Source organism: Danio rerio, chromosome 12, assembly GCF_049306965.1.
Source record: "Danio rerio strain Tuebingen ecotype United States chromosome 12, GRCz12tu, whole genome shotgun sequence".
Lineage (NCBI taxonomy): Eukaryota > Metazoa > Chordata > Actinopteri > Cypriniformes > Danionidae > Danio > Danio rerio.
The window spans coordinates 46,109,197-46,133,219 of record NC_133187.1 but is presented as its reverse complement, the minus strand read 5'-3'; the positions used below and the strand labels follow the sequence as shown (position 1 = coordinate 46,133,219).

General features: G+C 36.5%; 1 protein-coding gene and 1 long non-coding RNA gene across 2 annotated transcripts in view; one reads left to right on the top strand and one right to left on the bottom strand.

Moving 5' to 3' along the window:
- Positions 1 to 24,023, top strand: part of LOC101882968 (uncharacterized) — a 33,214-nt gene that overhangs the window by 1,805 nt on the left and 7,386 nt on the right. The window contains exons 2-29 of the mRNA XM_073918893.1: positions 5,026 to 5,129; positions 6,601 to 6,701; positions 6,805 to 6,840; positions 9,632 to 9,655; positions 9,940 to 9,963; positions 10,195 to 10,233; positions 11,209 to 11,241; positions 11,401 to 11,433; positions 11,584 to 11,613; positions 11,711 to 11,743; positions 11,836 to 11,969; positions 12,065 to 12,340; positions 12,423 to 12,518; positions 12,598 to 12,733; positions 13,676 to 13,708; positions 14,643 to 14,678; positions 14,762 to 14,794; positions 14,905 to 15,038; positions 15,134 to 15,409; positions 15,490 to 15,585; positions 15,666 to 15,801; positions 17,222 to 17,254; positions 17,924 to 17,971; positions 18,052 to 18,084; positions 18,197 to 18,330; positions 18,432 to 18,701; positions 18,788 to 18,883; positions 18,965 to 19,100. Coding sequence (XP_073774994.1) covers positions 6,644 to 6,701; positions 6,805 to 6,840; positions 9,632 to 9,655; positions 9,940 to 9,963; positions 10,195 to 10,233; positions 11,209 to 11,241; positions 11,401 to 11,433; positions 11,584 to 11,613; positions 11,711 to 11,743; positions 11,836 to 11,969; positions 12,065 to 12,340; positions 12,423 to 12,518; positions 12,598 to 12,733; positions 13,676 to 13,708; positions 14,643 to 14,678; positions 14,762 to 14,794; positions 14,905 to 15,038; positions 15,134 to 15,409; positions 15,490 to 15,585; positions 15,666 to 15,801; positions 17,222 to 17,254; positions 17,924 to 17,971; positions 18,052 to 18,084; positions 18,197 to 18,330; positions 18,432 to 18,701; positions 18,788 to 18,883; positions 18,965 to 19,100 — 2,446 coding nt within the window. The 5' untranslated portion in view covers positions 5,026 to 5,129; positions 6,601 to 6,643. The remainder of the gene's footprint in view (positions 1 to 5,025; positions 5,130 to 6,600; positions 6,702 to 6,804; positions 6,841 to 9,631; positions 9,656 to 9,939; positions 9,964 to 10,194; positions 10,234 to 11,208; positions 11,242 to 11,400; positions 11,434 to 11,583; positions 11,614 to 11,710; positions 11,744 to 11,835; positions 11,970 to 12,064; positions 12,341 to 12,422; positions 12,519 to 12,597; positions 12,734 to 13,675; positions 13,709 to 14,642; positions 14,679 to 14,761; positions 14,795 to 14,904; positions 15,039 to 15,133; positions 15,410 to 15,489; positions 15,586 to 15,665; positions 15,802 to 17,221; positions 17,255 to 17,923; positions 17,972 to 18,051; positions 18,085 to 18,196; positions 18,331 to 18,431; positions 18,702 to 18,787; positions 18,884 to 18,964; positions 19,101 to 24,023) is intronic.
- On the bottom strand, positions 21,619 to 22,332 carry LOC137488341 (uncharacterized). The gene is made up of 2 exons (XR_011007366.2): positions 22,233 to 22,332; positions 21,619 to 22,152 (listed from the first exon to the last, which is right to left on the bottom strand). It is a non-coding gene; the product is annotated as an uncharacterized lncRNA (long non-coding RNA).

The window sequence follows — 24,023 nt, the reverse complement described above, 5'->3', positions numbered from 1 at the left end:
TGTGAACAGGCCCTTTTTGAAAATACCGGTAAATTCGTTCTGGCTATTTTCCAGAAAGAGAAGTTGTAACATTCCAGCTCGTGCACGTCTAGAACGTGCTGACGTGAGACGTCTGCTTTAGCCAACCAGAACAGTCAGATGCATTCACGTCCGCGCGGTATATGAGAATAAAAGCCTTTTAATATTTTCCCCGACAAATTTAGTTGCTAAAAAGTAGTCAGATAACGTTTATATGTTCATCTTAATGCCAACTGTGTGAATAATTATCGATAAAATGCTTATGGTAAGCCGTTGTTTGTTTACCTTTAAGCTTTGCGTGTGCCCATGAAACAGCCATGAGCTCCAGCACACACACATATCATGTACATCTCGATCTGCGAAGGTGTTTGTTTCTTCATATGTTTTCATCGAAGTTGTTCACAATACTGGTCCATCCACAGAGTTTGTAATGTAGTCAAATGTTTACAAATACAAGCGCAGCTGTTTAGAGGTCATTTCTGGTTAATGATGTGAGAATTTACTGCTATTTTTAAATGGATGTATGAAAGTTTTTCTCCTGAAAAGTTCCATAAAGTCCTGTGTGAACAGTGCTTTTTTTAATTTACCGGTAAAGTCGTTCCGGAATTTTTTCAGATATTTACCGGCATCACTGTGTGAAAGGGTCTAATAATTTTTCAAAACATTTTCTTCTGTGTTCAACAGAAGAAAGGCACTCATAAAGATGTGTGTCAAGTGAAGAGAAAGTAAATGATGACAGAATGTTCCGTTTTGGGGCAAACTATTCTGTTAATATAGCATAAATTATTAAATATGCAGAAGAAATCCTTTATTTACACAATTTTATAAGATACTGTATCCGTATTTTTTATTCCCACTTGTCAGTGATACAATGCCATTGTGCACTTTTGTGTCTTTTTTTGTTGTTTTTACTACTGTTGATGGAATGTCACTACACAAGCAGAACTTGAATAGTGTCCGATCTTTGCTTTCGTAGATCACCTTTATCATGTAAAGTACACTGTAACAATATCTGGAAATGATCAGTTTTCCGCATGTTTTGGTTAATGGGTTTTTTTTCTTTCATTTTTCTATGCTTTTGAATGGCATTGTGTTACCGTGATCTTTCCTCCAACAAACATTTGATGCTAAAAAGATGACTTTTTAATAACATTTTAATAGTTTAAGGTGATATATTGTGTGAGTTTGTGCTGTAATTGCAGAACTAAACCTATAAACGTACTGTACTTACTTTTTCTGTTGTTTGACAGATTTTATTCTCTACATATTCATTCTTTTATTCTTTTTTTTAAGCTTAGTGTCTATTTCAGAGGTTGCCACAGGGGAATGAACATCCAACCATTCCAGCATATGTTTTATGCAGCAGATACCCTTTCAGCCGCAATTTAGTTTATTCAACAATTTAGTTTATTCAATTCACCTATAGCGCATGTGTTTGGACTGTGGGGGAAACCGGAGCACCTGGAGGAAACCCACATCAACAAACTTCACATAAAACTGCCAACTGTCCCAGCAGGGACTCGAACCAGCGACCTTCTTGTTAACCACTGAGCCACCGAGCCACCCCTTCTCTACATATTGTAGAATATCATTCATTCATTAATTTTCTTGTCAGCTTAGTCTCTTTATTAATCCGGGGTCGCCACAGCGGAATGAACCGCCAACTTATCCAGCAAGTGGCCCTTCCAGCCACAACCCATCTCTGGGAAACATCCACACACACCTTCACACACACACACTCATACACTACGGACAATTTAGCCTACCCAGTTCACCTGTACATGTCTTTGGACTGTGGGGGAAACCGGAGCACCCGGAGGAAATCCACGCAAACGCAGGGAAAACATGCAAACTCCACACAGAAACGCCATCTGAGCCGAGGCTCGAACCAGCGACCCAGCGACCTTCTTCCTATGAGGCGACAGCACTATCTACTGCGCCACTGCTTCATCCTATTGTATATTGTTTACAGGGAGGAAAATAACTGTGCATACATACAGTTGAAATCAGACTTATTAGCTCTCCTGATTTATTAGCAACCCTTTTCCCCCAATTTCTGTTTAATGTAAAGAATATTTTTTCCCAACACATTTAAACATAATAGTTTTAATAAATAATTTCCAATAACTGATTTATTTGTTCTTTGCTTTGATGACAGCGCATATCTTACTAAAGATTTTTCAAAATACAAGCAACGATTAAAGTGCAATTCAAAGGCTTAATTAGGGTAATTAGGCAAGTCGTTGCATTACAGTAGGTTATTCTGCAGACAATCAAATATGTATTGCCTAAAGGGGCTAATAATATTGACCTAAAAATAGGTTTCAAAATAGTAAAACCTGCTTTTATTCTAGCCAAAATAAAACAAATAAGACTTTCTCCAGAAGAAAAAATATTCTGGGAAATACTGTAAAAAATTAATTTAATTTAACTAATTAAACATAATTTAGGAAATATTTATTTAAAAAAATAATTTACAGGAGGGTGAATAATTTTTCCTTTAACTTATAATCGTTTTGAATAATCGTGATTACAATTATGAGTAAAATAATTGTTATTTTTCGTGATAATCGTGATCATGATTTTTCCCATAATCAAGCAGCCGTACGACTAATTCAAATGGGGCATCAGCGTCAATGCTTCCCATTCACTTTGAATATGTGACATCGCCGAACTGAACTGTGGATTCGTTGGCGCCCTTTTAGCAACGTTGCCCACTGTTAGATATTTTTTAACTTTTTAAGTCCCAACAGAAGCATCAGCCAATCAGATCGCTTTATGCAAATACCTCAGCTCAGACAGTAGCCGACTGCAGACTAATTTCATTGGCTGATGCGGCTATGACAATCACATCAGCCTCAACTTCAGACACGACCTTGGTCAAGTGTTGACGCTGATGACCTGCGTGTATGCACAATAACCACCAATTCACACGGAGCTTCAGCGTCAACGCTTGACAGAAGGCGTGTCTGAAGTTGAGGCTGACACGATCATCATAGAAGCATCAGTCAATGAAATTAATCAGTTACTGTCTGAGCTGGTGTATTTCCACACAGCAATCTTACTGGCTGACGCTTCCATCGGCAGTTGAGAAAGTCTTAACTACTGCAGTGAGCAATGCCACTGAAACAACGCTGAAGGATCCACAATGCAGTTCGGCAACGCCTGATGTCACCCACTCAAAGTGAATGGAAAGCGCTGACGCCCCGTGTGAATGGGATGTAATGCAGTGTCAATGCTTAACCGAGGATGCGATCGTCATAGCAGCATCAATTGAAATTACTCCAAAGTTGGCTTTGCTCTTTAAGCTGGGGTATTCGCACAAAGCGATCTGATTGGCTAACGCTTATATTAGTGCTTAAAAAGTTCCAACTTCTACAGGCGAAACGTCCAAAATTAAGTTCATATTTATTCTGAGAAATGTTGAATGTTTTATGAGCTTAGATAAGCAAAAGATGTATTTGACATAAAAGTCTCTCCTCTTTACTGTATGCAGAACTCCGAATAGGTCCTTTTAAAGCAGGTTGACATCATGCACAAGTTTAAGCTAGTTAATTGACTGCATATTGAAATTAATAAAATGAAACAAGATGAAACAATATACTGATCAAATAAATTTTGCATTTTAGTTAACACATTTTCATTTATTTACGTTTATGACTGTCCCCTTGGCCCCTCCCCTACCCAATCATTTCTTGTTCGGCTGTATCTGAAATCGCCCCCTTTACCCCTAAACAGTGCATAATTATATAGTGGACATTCTGAAGTGTACTTATTCAATTCCACAATGCACCTCAATAATGGGAGAAAAATCAGTGTAAACTCAATGGCTTGAGAATACCCACAATGCACTGTGAAAATATACACACTGAATAGATTCCCGAGTCTGACAGCAGCAGAATCCATTTGGTGTAGTTTCTAAACAATGTATTATTTAATTGTTAAATTAATGTTTCTACATTTTTTACTTTGTACACAAAGTAACCACAAACACTGTCAACACTTTTATCAGCATAAAATGGCTTCCATTCTGGTGCAGGCTAAACTTGTTCTATCCACTTGATCAGGGGCGCTGAAGTCTGCCAGAACAGTAAGTCATTATTATTTTTATTTACTTGAAATAGATAGTCATAAATGTGAGCTCTGTTATCTCTGTATAAGCACCTGCGTGTTGCTGAAACAAAGTAACACTTGTGCTTTCTAGAGAAGGACTCTTGTTTACAGTACAGCTCTACATTCTGCACTTTGTTGATGAATTGTTAGGCCAACTATTCTGATTTTCCAGTTTTCTGTTCTTGGCAGAACTTTACATTCCAACAGGAAACAACAAGATAATCTTACATTTCGGTAAACGTGAGATCATTGTTTTGCAACTCTTGTTACCTCCAATGACTATATATATATATATAAAGTGACGTTTTTTCTTTTTCCAAGTATTTCTCAAATTATATTTAACAAAGCAAAAACTTTTTCTCAGTATTTCCAATATTTTTATTTCTGCTAGAGAAAGTCGTATTTCTTTTATTTGGGCTAGAAAAAAACCTTTTTAGAATAACTTGCCTAATTACCCTAACCTGCCTAGTTAACCTAATTAACCTACTAAAGCCTTTAAATGTTACTTTAAGCTGTATACTAGTATCTTGAAAAATATCTAGTCAAATATTTTTTTATTGTTATCATGACAAAGAGAAAATAAATCAGCTATTAATAATGAGTTATTAAAACTAATATATTTTTAAATGTTCTCCGTTAAACAGAAGGTGAGAAAATTTCAATTTAACAGGAGGGCTAATAAGACCTCAACTGTATGTATATTTGGTAATTATGATTGACTAAATAGTGCTGTAAAATTGTTTAATAGTGTAAAGGCCTATACAGGTTAACAGTACATTATTATAATTAATCTAAAAGTTATTTGATGTTTGAAGGTCAAGAGCATTGATTTAGAGTTGTGTAATAACTAGTGTTGGTGATCCATTGAAGATAAAATATTTTGTCCGATTCTAGAAAATGTGTCCTCATAACAGTGCTGCAGGGGCGTACAGTATATAAACCAAACATGCTTCCTGCAACACCACTGTAGATGAGCCTGTTGGATGAAGCTGTCAACTGTAAGTAAAACACTATCATTACTTGTGCTTGTGTAATACGCTGACAGACAGTAAAACAGTTACATAGCATCAGATGAGTGAATGTGTGAGTGCTAAAACTTTAAAAAGAAGAATTTTTTTTTCTTCTTTTTTAATATTTTTATTATGATGTTTAACAGAGCAAGGAAATGCTCACAGTATATCTGATAATATTTTTTCTTCTGGAGAAAGTCTTATTTGTTTTATTTCAGCTAGAATAAAAGCAGTTTTTAATTTTTTAAGCAACATTTTAGGGACAATATTATTAGCCCCTATGAGCTATATTTTTTTCTCGATTATCCGCAGAACAAACCATCATTATATAGTAACTTGCCTAATTACCCTAACCTGCATAGTTAACCTAATTAACCTAGTTAAGCCTTTAAATGTCACTTTAAGCTGTATAGAAGTGTCCTGAAAAATATCTAGTAAAATATTATTTACTGCTTTATTTTTTCCAGAGTTAAAGAGTTTTTAAAGAGTTATTTGTTATATTTTTTTATTTGAAAAAGGAATATTTATGATGCTTATATTTTATATTTTTACTTATATTTTACTTTTATTGAATTGCTGTAATTTATCTTTGACATGATCACAGTAAATAATATTTTACTTGATATTTTTAATAAAACAAATAAGACTTTCTTCAGAAGAAAAAATCTTATCAGACATACTGTGAAAATTTCCTTGCTCTGTTAAAAATAATTTGGGAAATATTTTAAATAATAAAATAACATCAAAAGGGGGCTAATAACTCTGACTTCAACTGTATATATATATATATATATATATATATATATATATATATATATATATATATATATATATATATATATATATATATATATATATATATATATATAGTTGAAATCAGAGTTTTTTGCCCCCTGTTTATTTTTTCCCCAATTTCAGTTTTTTTCAGCACATTTTTAAACATAATATATTTAATAACTCATTTCTAATAACTGGTTTATTTTAGCTTTGCCATGATGACAGTAAATAATATTTTACTTGTTTACTTTAGACACTTGTAAACAGTTTAAAGTGACATTTAAAGGTTTAACAAGGTTAATTAGGTTAACTAGATAGATTAGAGTATTAGGCAAGTTATTGTGTAATGATGGTTTGTCCTGTAGACAATCAAATATATATATATATATATATATATATATATATATATATATATATATATATATATATATATATATATATATATATATATATATTTTTTTTTTTTTTTTTTTTTTTTTTTAGATCTACAGGACAAACCATCATTACACAATAACGATGGGCTAATAATTCTGACTTCAACTGTGTAAAATTTGGTTTCAGCTAACTTTCTAAAATTGAATTGTGACAAAACTGAAGCTCTACTCATTGGGACTAAAAGTGTCTTAAATAAATTTAATAATTAATATAATATAAAACAATTAAGTTCTCTCCTTCTTTATAGCAGAAGGACTTCTACGTGTGCTGTTATCTCTGACTTCAACATCATGAAGTTAATTCTGGTTTTACAGCATCTGCTGCTGTTCATACCAGTCCTGCCACTGAGTATGTATCTTTTAATCATCTGTCTGATTGTGTCTTAATGTGCTGAAGACAATACAATTAACTCATTTCTAAATGTAATGCCATTTGTTTTTTTCTTAAATAGCCAGGGCACAAACGACTACTGAAACAACATTGACAGGTAAACCCCATTAAAAAAAAATTCTCACCCTTTACTTGTTTCAAACCTTTATGGGTTTCTTTATTCTGTTGAACACAAAAGAAAATATTTTTTTAAAAGTTCAAACCTGTAACCATTGACTTCTAGATTTGTTTTTCTTCCCATGGTTACAGATTTTCAGCCTTCTTCACAACAACTTTGTGTTCAACAAAATAAATAAAAACAATATGTGTTTGGAATGACTTGAGGAAGAGTAAATGGTGACAGAATGGTGACAGAGTCTTTTTTTATAGGCGGTTTGACTGTTATACTACTTTCTTTTAGCTGATTACAGATGTGTGCAGTTCAGTGGTGTTTTTGTCACACATCATTACTGGATTATCTGGTTTTTCCTGATGAAAAATCTGTGTGTTTATATGGTAAAACATTGGTCATCTCTGAAAGTATTTAGGTGTTTTGTTGTTTGTTTGTTTGTTTGTTTGTTTTTGTGGAGCATTGCAATATTTATTGGTATGAATTATGTATTTATATGTGTCATTCTTTGATTAAAAAAATGGTTTTCGTAATTATTTGTTTACTGGCTCGATATGGTAACACTTTACAATAAGGTTGTACTAGTTAATGTAAGTTTAATGCATTAATTAACAGTAAACAGTTTAACAGTTTATATAAAGATATTTAGTATTGCTGAATAAATGCCGTTCATTGTTAGGTTGTGTTATGTAATCCATGATCAAATCTGCTAATTAGGCTGTTAATGTAAATGCATTAGAATGTACAGTGCATCTGGAAAGTATTCATAGCACTTCACTTTTTTCAAATTTTTTCTTTTTTACAGCCTTATTCCAAAATGGATGAAATTCATTTATTTCCTCAACATTGTACACACAATACCCCATAATGACAATGTGAAAATAGAGTTTTTAAAATTGTTGCAAATTTATAAAAAAAAATTAAAAACCTAAAAAAAAAAAAATCTCATGTACATCAGTATTCACAGCCTTTGTCGTGAAGCTCTAAATTGAGTTCAGGTACATTTTGTTTCTACTGATCATTCTTGAGACGTTTCAGCAGCTTAATTAGAGTTCACCTGTGGTCAATTCAGTTGATTGGACATGATTGAAAAGGCATACACCTGTCTATATAAGGTCCCAGGGTTGACAGTGCATGTCATACAAACACAAACCAAGCATGAAGACAAAGGAATTGTCTGTAGACCTCCGAGACAGGATCGTCTTGAGGCACAAGTCTGAGGAAGGTTTCAGAAAAAATTCTGCTGCTCTGAAAGTTCCAATGAGCACAGTGGCCTCCATCATCCGTAAGTGAAAGTAGTTTGGAACCACCAGGACTCTTCCTAGAGCTGGCTGGCCATCTAAGCTGAGTGATCGGGGGAGAAGGACCTTAGTCAGGGAGGTGATCAATAACCCGATGGTCCACTCTGTCTGAGCTCCAGCGTTCTTCTTTGGAGAGAGAAGAACCTTACAGAAGGACAACCATCTGTGCAGCAATCCACCAATCAGGCCTGTATGGTTGAGTGGCCAGACGGAAGCCACTGCCCACCTGGAATTTGCCAAAAGGCATCTGAAGGACTCTCAGACCATAAGAAGCAAAATTCTCTGCTCTGATGAGACTAAAACTGAACTCTTTGGAGTGAATGCCAAGCGTTGCATTTGGAGAAAATCAGGCACCGCTCATCACCTGGCTAATACTATTCCTAAAGTGGGGATGTTTTTTTAGCTGCAGGAACTGGAAGACTAGTCAGGATAGAGGGAAAGATGAATGCAGCAATGTACAGAGACATCCTGAATGAAAACCTGCGTCAGAGTGCTCTTGACCTCAGACTGGGGTGACGGTCCATCTTCCAGCAGGACAATGACCCAAAGCACACACCAAAATATCAAAGGAGTGGCTTCACAACAACTCAGTGAATGTCCTTGAGTGGCCCAGCCAAAGCCCAGACCTAAATCCTATTAAAAATCTCTGGAGAGATCTGAAAATGGCTGAACACTGTCGCTTCCCATCCAACCTGATAGAGCTTGAGAGATAATGCAAAGAGAAACGGGCAGAAAATCCCAAAGACTGGTGTGCCAAGCTTGTGGCATCATATTCAAAAAGACTTGAGGCTGTAATCGCTGCTAAAGGTGCAACAATAAAGTATTGAGCAAAGGCTGAGAATACTGATGCACATGTGACTTTTTAGCTTTTTATTTTTAACAAATTTGCAACAATTTCAAACAATCTGTGTTCACATTGTCATTATGGGGTATAGTGTGTAGAGTTTTAAGGAAATAAATGAATTTAGTCCATTTTGGATTGAGGCTGTAACAAAGAAATATGGAAAAAATGAAGCGCTATCAATACATTCTGGATGCACTGTAAGATAACATTAACAAAGATTATGTAATGCTACACAATAGTCATTGTTCACCATTAGTTTGTGTTGACTCATTTATTAATTAATACATTAGTCAGTTATTAAAATGACCACAGATTAAGTGATGCTTAACAGATGTGTTGTTCACTGTTCATTCATGCTAACTACAGTAATACAAGTTTATAGTAAAGTGTTACCCATAACATCCACAAATAGAGCCATTCTGTCTATTTCCACTGGACAAAACTAAGCCCGCCCCTTTACAGTAGTTGCTTCACATCATCACATCTGCTGTTTTAATGGTGACTCATTTGTTCCAATTTACTCTTAAAGGGAGGTGTTTTATAATGTCCTGCCCCAACTTTCTTTTTCGATGAAATATGTGTTGATGAAATGAGTTTGTGTAATATCTAATAACATTTGTGTTCATGTTTTCAGAAACTACCACCGCAGAATCAGCAGGTATTCATTTAGAATGTTTGATTTTTTACACCCGTGACATATGATAATTAACATTGTGAGTGTTTAGCTGCTGTTTTCAGATACAGCAATCAATCCCATTGCTTTCTGTAGAAAACCTTGAAAATCAATTGACTGACATGAAGGATGTAAAGCCACCAATGATGACAACTTTGGAGATGTTTTTTTTTATGTCAAGGCTTATTTAACCCGGTCATTTCAGGTGAAAATTGTAAACACAGTTTAACGAATTATTGAATAATGGTTTTATTGTGTTTGTTTTTCAGCAACCAGCACAGATCCATCATCAGGTAGTAAACACAATCAAATACAAATTATTTAGATGTTCTTGTTCCTGCTCTGGACTCTCTCATGCCCTATTCTTATGCCCTAATGTTACAATATTAAAACTATTATTTATTTATTTTAATTATTATGTCAAGGTTTGCTTGTTTCTGCTGAAAGTTAATGAAAGAGTACTGCAATCTGTAGTAAGATTAATGATTCATTTATTGTTGTTTTAATTGTGTTTATTATTTCAGAAACCACCGCATTCACAAGCACAAGCACAGTTCCACCAGGTAATGATGTTTTAGACCAGTGTTTCTCAACTGGTGGGTCTCGACCCAAAAGTGGGTAGCGGGAACATTTTCAGTGGGTCGCGGAGTGTGTGATCAAAAACAACAAAAGTTTAATATTTAACTTATTTTGCTTATATCTGACTTTTATTTTGAAATGCGTGTGCGACAACCGTACCATTAAGGTATATGCCGAAGCATGCTAATGGGACTTTTAATTTGCCAGTAACCTGGGTTAAGCGCTTACGGCGAACTGTATGCAATGCAAAAACCGGCGCGTTTAAGATTAAGTTTTCTTTAAAAATCAGCGATCTCCACTTGTTTTCATGTGTGTGTATCTAATAATATTCATGTTCATGCTTTCAGGTAATAATTTAGCATGCCTCATTTTCAAGACCTTCAATAGTCCATTCAGTCTAAAAACTTTAATAATCTAATGTAATAAACTAAGAGTGTGACCACAAGGTTGAGGATCCACGTGCAGTTTTTTATGTCTGGTGGTCAAAAGAGACAGAGTCAAACTACAATGTCGAATTTAAAAAAAAGTAATCCAAGATGTAGGCAATAATCAGAGTAGGCAGTAAACCATCAATAAATAAAGAAAGTCACAAACACAGACAAGGCCGAAGCAGGAAATACAGGAAATGCTAACAAATGCAACTACAGCAAGCGATTGACTTCACAGTGAAGGAGTTTGAGTGTGAGTCTTTAATAGTCTCTGTAATGAGCAACAGCTGGCATAAATGATTAGTCCAAGGGATTATGGGAAATGTAGTCCGGGTGACTGGCATTGCTAATGGGGCTAGAGGACATTGTGGGCACTCCAGCTGGTGATCATAATGATAAAGTAATTTTTTGTCATTTTTATTATTTTGATGTCCGGTTTATTTGGTGAAAGTTATGGGAAGGGAAAAAAATTCCACTTACTAAGTTTAATGAATGATTCAATTGTGGTTTTGCTTTTGTTCATTGTTTCAGTATACAACGCATCAAACACAACAGTTACACCAGGTAATGATGCAATAATTTAGCTAGTTTTATATTTCATCTTGATCATTGTAATGTCTAAGTGTGTTATTTCTGGTGAAAGTCATAGAAAAGAAAACTCTACTAATGACATGAGTTTAATGACTTGGTTATTGCTGTTTTCTTTTTTATTTATTCTTTCAGCAACCACCACACTGTCAACCACAGTTCCACCAGGTAATGATGCAGTTAGTTATAGACAACTCATGTGATAAATAATGTTTAAGCTTAATTTATTCTGGTGAAAGTTATGGTAAAGAAAACTGATCTAATGAAGTGAGTTTAATGAATAATGAGTTGCTTTTTAATTTTTTGTATATTTTTCAGCCACTACCACATTTACAACAGTTCCTCCAGGTAATAATGCAGTGAATTACTGACGACGCCTAATGTGTCATTTCTTGTACTTCATATAAGTATTTTATCTATTAATGTTGTTTTTTTTCTTTACCAGTTGTTGCGATGACTTCTGCACAGCCATGGACAGGTATTTACTGACTTCATGTCAGAATCAGCAATTATTACACAATTATGACGACTGTTTCTGACTTTGCATTTCTTGTGTTTTTCCCTCCTCAGCTCCAGCAATATTCTATCCATTCGGCTCGGCTGTAGGAGACACTGAGCAAGCTGTTAATAATGATGAAGGCTTATATTTCGTTAGTCTTTCAACCCCATTTACGTTCTTTGGCCACACATACACCATGTTATACGTAAGAATTCAGTTCTATTGTCTGTCAAAGTCTGAATGCTGATGAAAATGATGAGCCAGATTGTGATTATCGCTGGATGTACATTGATTTTACAGCTTATGCATACCGGCCTCCTTACATTCACATTGACATCAGGGGCAACATCAGGACCGAACTATACTCCCATAAGAGGAAATGATGATTTCATTGCTGCGCTCTGGAGTGACATTGATGACTATTACACTATTGGTCTTTTCTCATATCAGCAGTACACTAATGGAAGTGTGCTCGACCGCGCCACTCAGGATATAAACCAATACTTCTTTACAACAAACTTCAGTGCTTCTTGGGTCTTTGTTGTCACTTGGAAGTATGGTTCTCAGCCAAACCCGGTAAAATACATATATATATTACGTTTTCCATGTCAAAAACTATAGAGACAGTGAATCATAATGTTGTTTCTTTTCTTTTCAGGCAATCCTGTTTCAAGCGGTTTTAATTTCAGGCAGTGGTGGCTCTTTCTTTCTGTTGAATTATGGTGACTGTGCTGTCTTATATGAAGCAGTGGAGGTAAATCATCACAGGATTTAAAAATCTATCATATATTTGCTACATCAGCTCTGTATTTATTCAACACATTTGTTTTTAGGCTGGATTTGACACAATAAACTCCATAAGCAAGTTTATAATTCCTGATTCAATCAATGGCAACTACCGAAACCTCAAAAATACAACTAATGTAAATGTTTCTGGTCGCTGGGCCTTCAACGCAACCAGCGGATCAGGTACTGTAGGAGTTTGATCACGTATATGACTCAGTTGATGGCCAAGCATTGTTTGTGTGTTTTCTAGAAGTTGTCAAATTTTCAATTGATACAGACATCGTATGACACAAACAGACAAAAAATAAGCTTGAGGTAGATTTTTTTTTTTTTTTTAATTAGTAACTAAATAGCAAATCATAGATTAGTGGAAGCTCAAAAAGGTAATTGGTTTCTTTTTTTTTTTTTTTTTTTGAAAAGACGGTATATTTTTGTTCAATGTCCGATCCCACCTTTCTGTTTCTAAGAGTATAGTTGACATTTGTCAAATGTGTTCATGTGTGTATCTAAATCCAATAGTACATCCTGTCCAAAAACTTTAATAATGTAATGTAATGATTTAGGAGCGTGAAAATAAAGTTGAGGATCCACATGCAGTTTTTTCTGTCTTTTTATAAAAGGATGGTCAAAAGAGGCAGGGTCAAACTACAATGTCAAATTTACAAAAAAATTACTCCAATAAAAGTAATCCAATATGCAGGCAATAATCAGGGTAGGCAGCAAACCATCTATAAATATAGAAGGTCACAAACACAGACAAGGCCGAAGCAGGGAATAAAGGAAATGCTCACAAATGCAACTACAGCAAGTGATTGACTTCACAGTGAAGGAGTTTGAGTGTGAGTCTTTAATAGTCTCTGTAATGAGCAACAGCTGGGATAAATGATTAGTCCAAGGGATTATGGGAAATGTAGTCCGGGTGACTGGCATTGGTAATGGGTCTAGAGGACCTTGTGGGCACTCCAGCTGCTGATCATAACAATGATGAAGTAATTTTTGTCATATTATTTTGATGTCTGGGCTTGTTTATTTGTGGAGAAAGTTCTGGGAAAGGAATGAAACATGCCACTCATGAGGTTTTATTTAATGATTCCTTTTTGTTTTTACTTTTGTCCATTATTTCAGTTTACAGCGTACCAAACACCACAGTTACACCAGGTAAAGATGCACTGAGTTTTGTGCAGTGTTTTGTGTACTTCACAGAAATGCTCGATCTGGTTTATTTTCTGGTTTTCTGTCCTGCAGGCTCCACATTTGTTCTCCTGCATCTTGTTAGCCTGTTGTTCTTTCTGTATATAAGTCTCTGTTTCCGCTGTTGTTGGTGGTCATTGGTTGTGTTAGCTTTTCATGTTTCTGAGTGTTTAACTTCATATGGAGCGGCACCTCTCTCATCTTTACCTCATGCTCTAATATTACTATAGCAGAGTTTCCTCTAGGAATTTTTTCCAGCTGTGGTGGCAGGCCTTTGCTCGTGCACAAAACTTCTTGCACGCCCCCTTAAATATACGCTGCTCAAGCGCAGATCTTCTTGTGCGCTTTCAAATAAACACTGCTGAAGTGCGATTTAGTGCGTTTATGTAACAGGTATGTCTCCAACATTTATTAGATTGGCTGGGGATTTTTTTGAATGTCTCCAACAGACCTAAAGAGTGGTATTAATGCGTCCTGAAGTAAAGTGCTGGCCTCACGCATCACGCACCTGTCAGTCAGTCGGTCAGTCAGTCAATCAGTCAGCACGTAACCTTAAATGGTTAAACAAAAGACGTGCAGCACTACCACAGTTACAGAAAAGGTTTGCGCTGTTGTAATTCACTTATTTTTTAATACGTTTTAGTGCGATTATTACCCGCTATAAAAAACACGACTGAAAGTTTTGAATGAGAAGCTGTAATGTAGCCGTGGCGGGATCAATTTTGGTGTGGTGCCCTGCCATGGAAGAATGAATGTAGTGGAAACCATGCTATAACAAACCTTTTTTTCCCACCTTGACACATCAATGTCTAAGCTTCATTTAATCCAGTGGAAAAACTGCTTTAATTAATTGAGTTTATTAAATAATTATTTACCATTTAAATGTTTGTATATTTTGCAGCTACCACCACATTGACAACCACAACGGTTGCTCCAGGTAATAATGCGGTGTGTTTTTGATGACACTTTATTTGTACTTTACAGAAGTATTTTATCTATAAATGCTTTTTTCTTTACTAGTTGTTGCGATGACTTCTGCACAGCCATGGACAGGTATTTACTGACTTTCAAATGTGCACTGCATTAAATTCAGAATCAGCAATTATTACACAATTATGACGATTGTTTCTGACTTAGCATTTCTTGTGTTTTTCCCTCCTCAGCTCCAGCAATATTCTATCCATTCGGCTCGGCTGTAGGAGACACTGAGCAAGCTGTTAATAATGATGAAGGCTTATATTTCGTTAGTCTTTCAACCCCATTTACGTTCTTTGGCCACACATACACCATGTTATACGTAAGAATTCAGTTCCATTGTCTGTCAAAGCCTGAATGCTGATGAAAATGATGAGCCAGATTGTGATTATCGCTGGATGTACATTGATTTTACAGCTTATGCATACCGGCCTCCTTACATTCACATTGACATCAGGGGCAACATCAGGACCGAACTATACTCCCATAAGAGGAAATGATGATTTCATTGCTGCACTCTGGAGTGACATTGATGACTATTACACTATTGGTCTTTTCTCATATCAGCAGTACACTAATGGAAGTGTGCTCGACCGCGCCACTCAGGATATAAACCAATACTTCTCTACAACAAACTTCAGTGCTTCTTGGGTCTTTGTTGTCACTTGGAAGTATGGTTCTCAGCCAAACCCGGTAAAATATTTGTGTTTTAAAGTTTACATGTCACAAACGATATAGACAGTGAATCATAATGTTGTTTCTTTTCTTTTCAGGCAATCCTGTTTCAAGCGGTTTTAATTTCAGGCAGTGGTGAATCTTTCTTTCTGTTGAATTATGGTGACTGTGCTGTCTTATATGAAGCAGTGGAGGTAAATCATCACAGGATTTAAAAATCTATCATATATTTTCCACATCAGCTCTGTATTTATTCAACACATTTTGTTTTTAGGCTGGATTCGACACAATAAACTCCATAAGCAAGTTTATAATTCCTGATTCAGTTAATGGCAACTACCGAAACCTCAAGAACACGACGAATGTAAATGTTTCTGGTCGCTGGGCCTTCAACGCAACCAGCGGATCAGGTACTGTAAGAGTCTGATCAAGTATATGACTCAGTTGATGGTCAAACTACTGTATGTTTGTGTGTTTTTTAGAAGTTGTCAAAAATTAAATTGATACAGACATTGTATGACACAAACATACAAAAAAGGTTGAAGTAAATAGATTTTTTAAAATTAGAAACCAAATAGCAAATCATAGATTAGTGGAAGCTTGAAAAGATAATAGGTTTCTTTTTTCTTTTCTAAAGAGATGGTATATTTTTTCAATGTCCGATTCCACCTTTCTTGTTTTAGGAGTATATTTGATATTAAGAAATATGTTCATGTGTGTATCTAATATTATTCATGTTCATGCTTTCAGATAGTAATTTAACATGCCTCATTTTCATGCCTTCTGCTGCGTTTACACCAGACGCGAAACATGCGGATAAATCGCGATATTCGCGCGTAAATTGCTGCGTAAACATTTTAGTTTACTTACTTCATTCGAGCATCAAATCCGCTTCATTCGCGAGTCAAATTCACTTCAGAATAGATGTGGATTTGCGCTATGGGCAGGGCTTCTTTCTGCCCGGTAACTTGTTGTCGGTGTAGGCTGGAAGATTTCCCCCGGGACACAATCAACAAGTTCTACGTCAGAATCACGCCCCTACAAGAGCAAGCTTCTCATTGGTTAATGCGGCGCGAAAGTCTGCTGAAGTTCAGATTTTCGAACTCGAGAGATTTGCGCAAAACGCTCAATTCGCGCCGCGCCATTCACGCAATTTGCGTCTATTCGCACGTTTGCATTGACTTATCATGTAAATCACTCGCGCTTGACGCGCGTTCCGTGTCTGGTGTAAACGCAGCATGAGACCTCCTAAAGTCTATTCAGTCCAAAAACTCTAATAATGTAATGTTATGATCTAGGAGTGTGACCATGAAGTTGAGGATCCACCTGCAGGTTTTTATGTCTTTTTATAAAAGGATGGTTCAAAGAGTCAGGGTCAAACTACAATGTCGAATGTGCAAAACAAGTACTTAAAAAAAGTTATCGAAGATGCAGGCAATAATCAGGGTAGGCAGTAAACCATCAATAAATAAAGAAAGTCACAAACACAGACAAGGCCGAAGCAGGGAATAAAGGAAATGCTAACAAATGCAGCTATAGCAAGTGATTGACTTCACAGTGAAGGAATTTGAGTGTGAGTCTTTAATAGTTTCTGTAATGAGCAACAGCTGGGATAAATGATTAGTCCAAGGGATTATGGGAAATGTAGTCCGGGTGACTGGCAACGAAAATGGGTCTAGAGGACCTTGTGGGCACTCCAGCTGGTGATCATAACAATGATTAAGTAATTTTTGTCATATTTGTTATTTTGATGTCTGGGCTTGTTTATTTATGGAGATGTTATGGGAAAGGAAAATTCATTAGTGTTTTTGCTTTTGTCCATTATTTCAGTTTACAGCGCACCAAACACCACAGTTACACCAGGTAATAATGCACTGCGGTATATGCAGTCTTTTGTGTACTGCCAACACAATCTCACGGCAATTCGTAACTTTTTTATTTAGTGGCTAATTCGTATGAATTGGTATGATCTAATTCGTACTATTTAGTACAATTTGCTTATCCCCCAATGACGGTTGGGGTTATGGGTGGGGTTAGGTGCCACGCCTCCTTTTTAAAATCGTACCATTTCGTACGACTGAACTCGTACGAATTTGTACAAATTAGCCACTAAACTGGCAAAATGTAAAATACTTACGTTTTCTCGTGAGATCAGGCTGGTACTGAACATAAATGCTTGATCTGGTTTATTTTCTGGTTTTCTGTCCTGCCGACTCCACATTTGTTCTCCTGCATCTTGTTTTCTTGTTAGCCTGTTGTTCTCCCTATATATAAGTCCCTATGTTTCTGTGTTTGTTTGTTGTTCATTGGTTGTGTTAGCTGTTCATGTTTCTGAGTGTTTAACTTCATATGGAGCGGCACCTTTTATCTTTACCTCATGGTCTAATATTACTATAACAAACCTTTTTTCACCTTTATAAAAATTGTCTAAGATTTTTTTTTCTGGTGAAAGTTATATTAAAGAAAATTGCTCTAATTAAGGGAGTTTTATGAATTATTCATTGCTGTTTATATTTTTTTTATATTTTTCAGCTACCACTACATCGACAACCACTACTATTACCACAACAGTTGCTCCAGGTAATGCAGTGAGTTACTGATGACACTTTATTTGTACTTCACAGAATATTTTATATACTAATGTTTTTTTTCTTTACCAGTTGTTGCGATGAGTTCTGCACAGCCATGGACAGGTATTTACTGACTTCCAAATGAGCACTGCATTAAATTAAGAATCAGCAATTATTACACAATTCTGGGGACTGTTTCTGACTCCGCTTTTCTTGTGTTTTATTCTCTCTGCAGCTCCAGCAGTATTCTATCCATTCGGCTCGGCTGTAGGAGACACTGAATATTCTGAAACTGGTTCTGAAAGCCACGTTTCTGTTGCTCTTTCCACCCCATTTACATTCTTTGGCCACACATACAACAGCTTATACGTAAGAAATCAGTTCCATTGCAAGTCGAAGTCTGAATGCAAATGCAGTGATGAGCCAGATTGTGATTATTGCTGGATGTAAATGGATTTCTCATATTACAGGTTATTTATAATGGACTCCTGACATTCACAATGACAGCAACATCAGGACCGACATATAATCCCCTCAGAGGACGAGAAGATTTCATTGCTGCGCTCTGGAATGACTTTGATGATTATTTCACTTCTGGTGTGATTTCATATCAGCAGTACACAAGTGGAAGTGTGCTGAACCGCGCCACTCAGGATATAAACCAGCATTTCTCTCCAGTGAACTTCCAAGCTTCTTGGGTTTTTGTCGCCACCTGGAGGTACAATCTACAGCCAAATCCGGTAAAAGTTATTTATTTTATTTCTTCCATGTCACAGACATTACAGACAGTGAATCGTGATGTAATTTGTTTTCCTTTTCTTTTTAGCAAATATTGTTCCAAGCGGTTTTAATTTCAGGCAGTGGTGGCTCTTTCTTTCTGATGAATTATGGAGACTGTGCTTCCTTATATGAAGTAACAGAGGTAAAACATCACAAGATTTAAAATTCAGTCATATATTTTTACCATCAGCTCTGTATTTATTAAACACATTTGCTTTTATAGGCTGGATACGACACAATAAACTCAGTAAGCAACTTTGTAATTCCTGATTCAATTAATGGCAACTACCGAAACCTCAAGAACACGACTAATGTAAACGTTCCCGGTCGCTGGGCCTTCAACGCAACCAGCGGATCAGGTACTGCAGAAGTTTCATCAAGTTTTTTAATTAGTTGTTTGTCTGTGTCCTTTTAGAAGTTGTTTAAAGAGTTTGAATCATACAGTGCTGATTATTTACTGTCTGCAAGCACAAGGAGAATAGGTAGCAAATCAGAAGAAAATTTGTCTAGACAAGACAAGATTAAAGTGTTGAGAGAGGGAGAGAAAGAGTGAGAGTGAATGAGAGAGATAGATAAAGTGAGTGAGGGAGAGGAAAAAGAAAGAGTATGACTTGACAAAAACAGGTGCCCGTTCATGGGGGAACACAAAGGCATGCACCATAACAGACTTGGAAGTCTAGAAAAAGACTTCTGGGCAAACCTGAAAACGTGAACTATGACAAGAACTAGAGAACAGGGACTGTCAGAGCCGCCAAAACAAGGAAAAACTAGACAGAAGTGGCAGAACCATGACAGCTGGAATGACTGGCATGCACTAAAGGTTTTCCTAGTTAAACTGATCTTCAAATGATCATGTGATGCAGGTACAGTTGCAGATCGTAGATCAGAGCCTGCTAAAGAAAAAAAAAATGTTTGCTTTTTTCCTCATCCCCGCAACAACTTTGAAATACACTTAGAAGTACACAAGCATGTTAACAAAATAAATAATTAACACATCTAAATAAAGAGAGTTTAAGTTTGAGAATTAAGTTTAAAGAAACTAGAATATTGCAGGTAGCAGATTTTTTTCAGAAAATTAAGGGAATTGGCTTTTCTTTCTTTCAACACATGTGAATTTATCATAAACTGTAAAAGATATGGAAGTAGTATCCGTGACATCACCCATAGGTTTATGAAGAACCCAAAAGAAGCTATACCAGTAGGCGTGGCCAACTGTCAGCACTTTGTTCGCGCGTCATGGCACCAACGGAGGAATACCAAATAAGGGCAAAGAGGCGGAGCGTGAGTGAAGCTACAGACGCCTGCTGGCATTCTGCTTAGACAGGCTTTAATTACCTGTGGCTCATTTGTGTTCTGACCACATGTGCTTGGTTGTGACACTGTTGTAATACACAGAGCCACTAAGCATTGTTCTTTTATGACGTTTTTCTACAGGAGGAAAACATGAATTACTTCCAAACACTTAAAAATAGTCTGTGCTTGTAAATGCAAGACTATTGATGAAATGCAGCATGACATTGTACGCTTTAGATGACTGTTCTAGAGCCTACAGCTGATCAGTCATGATCAGAGTGCATTAAAGCTCTAAAGAACATTAAAAATGATAAATAATCTTAAATTAGACCAATGCATTAATAGACATGGTATATAAGTATATAATTTCACTCACCTGTGAAATGCAGGTCACGTGAATGGTTTGTGAGCACACTTAAGTGCACACAGCAGGCCATATCTTCTTATAATTGTAAGAAATAATTCCTAAAGGCAACTGACTGTGTAAAGGCACATAAAACAACGCAAAAATACGATGAACGTGCCGACATCAGCGGCTAATCTGCCGGAGTCAGTTGAGGTGAATTGACAGCAACCAGCGAGACCTAGCTGTCACTCAAGTGGCCACGCCCTTAATTATGCAAACTTAATATAACTTAATATAAAGGAAACGGATGAGTTATAAAAAAATGCACCCCCCTCACAGTTGTCATGAAAGGTAATATTAGCTACATGAACCAAAATCGTTCTTTGGCTGTAAACACCTTTTTTCTGTTGTAAAGTTGGTCATTCTAACAGTGGACTCAATTGAAATTCACTCTATTATGGAGCCAGGACTAGCAGAATTTTGATAAATTGCAGTGTCAGTTACTTCTGTATTGGCTTCCCGAGGTAGAGCGGGAGGTTGCCGCTTGGAATTTATGGGATATTTAATAGTGTTTGTACACTTATAAACAACAAACAATCCAGAACCTCAGAAACTCTTGACAAAAGCTTTACCTTTTGTCTATTGAAGCACAAAAGGTGTTTTTGCAAATGTATGTATTGATTTACTGCTGTCAAGAATCCCAGCGGTAATAATATTGTATTATAAATATTTATATTTCCATTAGTCACTGTCATCAGGGGCCACTTGCAATGCTGGCAGTAACACTGTTATTATAAATACAGGCTGTTTGCAGTTACACCACTGTGTTCATACTTTCAGAAACGACCAGCAGGTCTCATTTAGCACTTGAAGCCCTGCTCACAATGTGAGATTCCAGAAAACGATTCTGTCATCTGAGACAAATTTGGGAAATCCTGAAAGATTCCTGAAATCCTAGACTACATTCGGTGATCTTTGTTGGTTTGACGTGTAAGAACGTTCTTTAAACCACAGCGGTTCGAACTGTAGTTCTGCCGAGCGACTAAAAAGTCATCAGCATGATGGTAAAAAACTGTACATTTCTAGTCAAACCATTCTTCTGCAATCTCATACCAAAAACGGAAATAAGGGCAGTATTAATAGCTATAAATGTGGGAGAGCGTTGATATTATGTGATTGTATTGTATTGCTATATGGAACAATTAAGTGTTGATGTTAAATCAAAAGTAATTCACAAATACTTGAAAATGAAATGATTTAATGACAATAATTCTCTATGGTTACAACTGAATTAATTACAAAATAACTGTGTAACACCACCTCTATGCATGCAAGATGTTACACTGAGGGAGTTCACAGAATTTTTATTTCACACATACTGAAATTAAAATAAACTTCACAAGCCTGTTTTTCCCTTTTTCCTTCTTGTTTAATTTCTCTACATGTGTATACAGTATTTAGTCCACACAAACAAAAGTAATCAATAACCAAAACCAAGCAGTCATTGAATGTAAACAGTCTTTGTAAATGATATAGATAGTTGGGTGAATGTTGCGTAGATGGATTTGAGTGCGATGCAATAAGATCCACTTCTTCACACTGGGAAAACGGTAGTATGATGAATTTAAGAGTCACTGACCGTCATTCCACGTGTACACATATAGTTCATTTGCCAATGAGAAGCATAAAGAACGTTGAAACCAAATCATTGCAGTCCATTGAAAGCACCAACAAACACCTCATCTGAACATCTCTAGGACAACAGGTCCTGTCTACATAAGAAATAAACATAGGGCAAATTACAACCAACCATTGAAAATACTTTCAAACTCAAAACGTATTCAATACTCACATTTGAGCAGCAACAATAATGTTCTCAAAAACAATCAGAACCGGAGTGGGTCGGTAGCCTCAGTTCACCATGTGGTTCCCTCTACCAAACACGACTCACTTGCTCTATGGTGAGCTGGAATATATCCAGTTCTCACTCCCCTCTAGTGCAACCTAGTGGCCTGTAGTAATATTGCCACCAGTGCTTCTCACATCACAGGAAACTAAAACAACAATTAAAGCATGTAACGTTTGTTCGTTACATACATCCCTCCCCGTGTTTTTTTTAAAAATCTGCACCATGCCAAATTTTTAAGTTTTGTGTATGATAAGTATCTACTTGCGCAACATCTGATAACATAGTGACCTTGTAATTTACCGGTCCTAGCTTTTTCACAATCCTAGCTGGGCCTTTCCATTTAGGAGAAATTTTAGCCATGAATGCATCATCAGCTTTAGAGAGAGGGTGAGTTCTTACCCATACCAAATCTCCCTCCTCAAAATTCTGAGTTCTTCTCTTCATATTGTAATACTTCCTCTGCTTACTCTGTGCCTTCTCTACATTGTCTCTGACTACATCATATAGAATTTTTTGGCGTTCTAGGGTATTATATGCTGGTTGGTTAGGATCTGGGGGATTGTGCAAGGCTCTCTGTAGGGGTCCCTTCAACTGTCGTCCAAGTGCTATCTCAGCAGGTGAATAACCAGTACTTTCATGCCAAGCAGTATTCAGAGCAAATCTGAACTCGTATATCCACTGATCCCAGGTACGGTGGTTTTGTTCAACAAACATGGCAATCATGGTTTTCAAATTTCGATTGACTCTTTCTGTAAGATTTGATTGAGGATGATAGGCGGTGGTGAGTTTTGGAGTTATTTGCCACTGTTTACATAACTGATCCAACAGGTTGGAGGTAAACTGCCTACCTCGGTCGGATACGATGAAGGCTGGGGTTCCCCATCTAGTGAATATTTCTTCTATGAGAATCCGTACAATAGTGTTAGACTTGGCAGTTCTCATTGGAAAAACCTCTACCCACTTAGTAAAATAGTCCACTATAACTAGTAGATACTCATTTTGGCGTGAGCTCCGTGGAAACGGCCCCATGATGTCCATACCCAGCATATACCCAGGTTCAACTATGGGCACACTTTGTAGGTCACCAGCAGGTTTTAGGTTTGTAGGTTTGTACCGCTGACATTTCTCACAAATTTTGCAATGTTCCCAAACATCAGTACGTATGGATGGCCAATATGCAAATTCTAGCAGTCGCATAAGAGTTTTGAACCTACCCAAATGACCGCTTAAAGGACTGTCATGCGCATAAGACAAAGTTACCTCTCTCAATTTCTCAGGGATTACAACCTGTAGTCTTTGGCCTTCCTTTGAATCTGGAATGCTCCTGAATAAGACTCCATTCTTGCAAATATAATGAGTCCTCTTCAGATCTGTGGTTCTCTGGCTTTTGGCTTTAACCATGATCTCTTGGCATTCGGTATCCTTTTCCTGTTCACAAGCAATTTGTGATAAGTCCAAAGGCAGATCACATGAGACACATATAGTTCATTTGCCAATGAGAAGCATAAAGAACGTTGAAACCAAATCATTGCAGTCCATTGAAAGCACCAACAAACACCTCATCTGAACATCTCTAGGACAACAGGTCCTGTCTACATAAGAAATAAACATAGGGCAAATTACAACCAACCATTGAAAATACTTTCAAACTCAAAACGTATTCAATACTCACATTTGAGCAGCAACAATAATGTTCTCAAAAACAATCAGAACCGGAGTGGGTCGGTAGCCTCA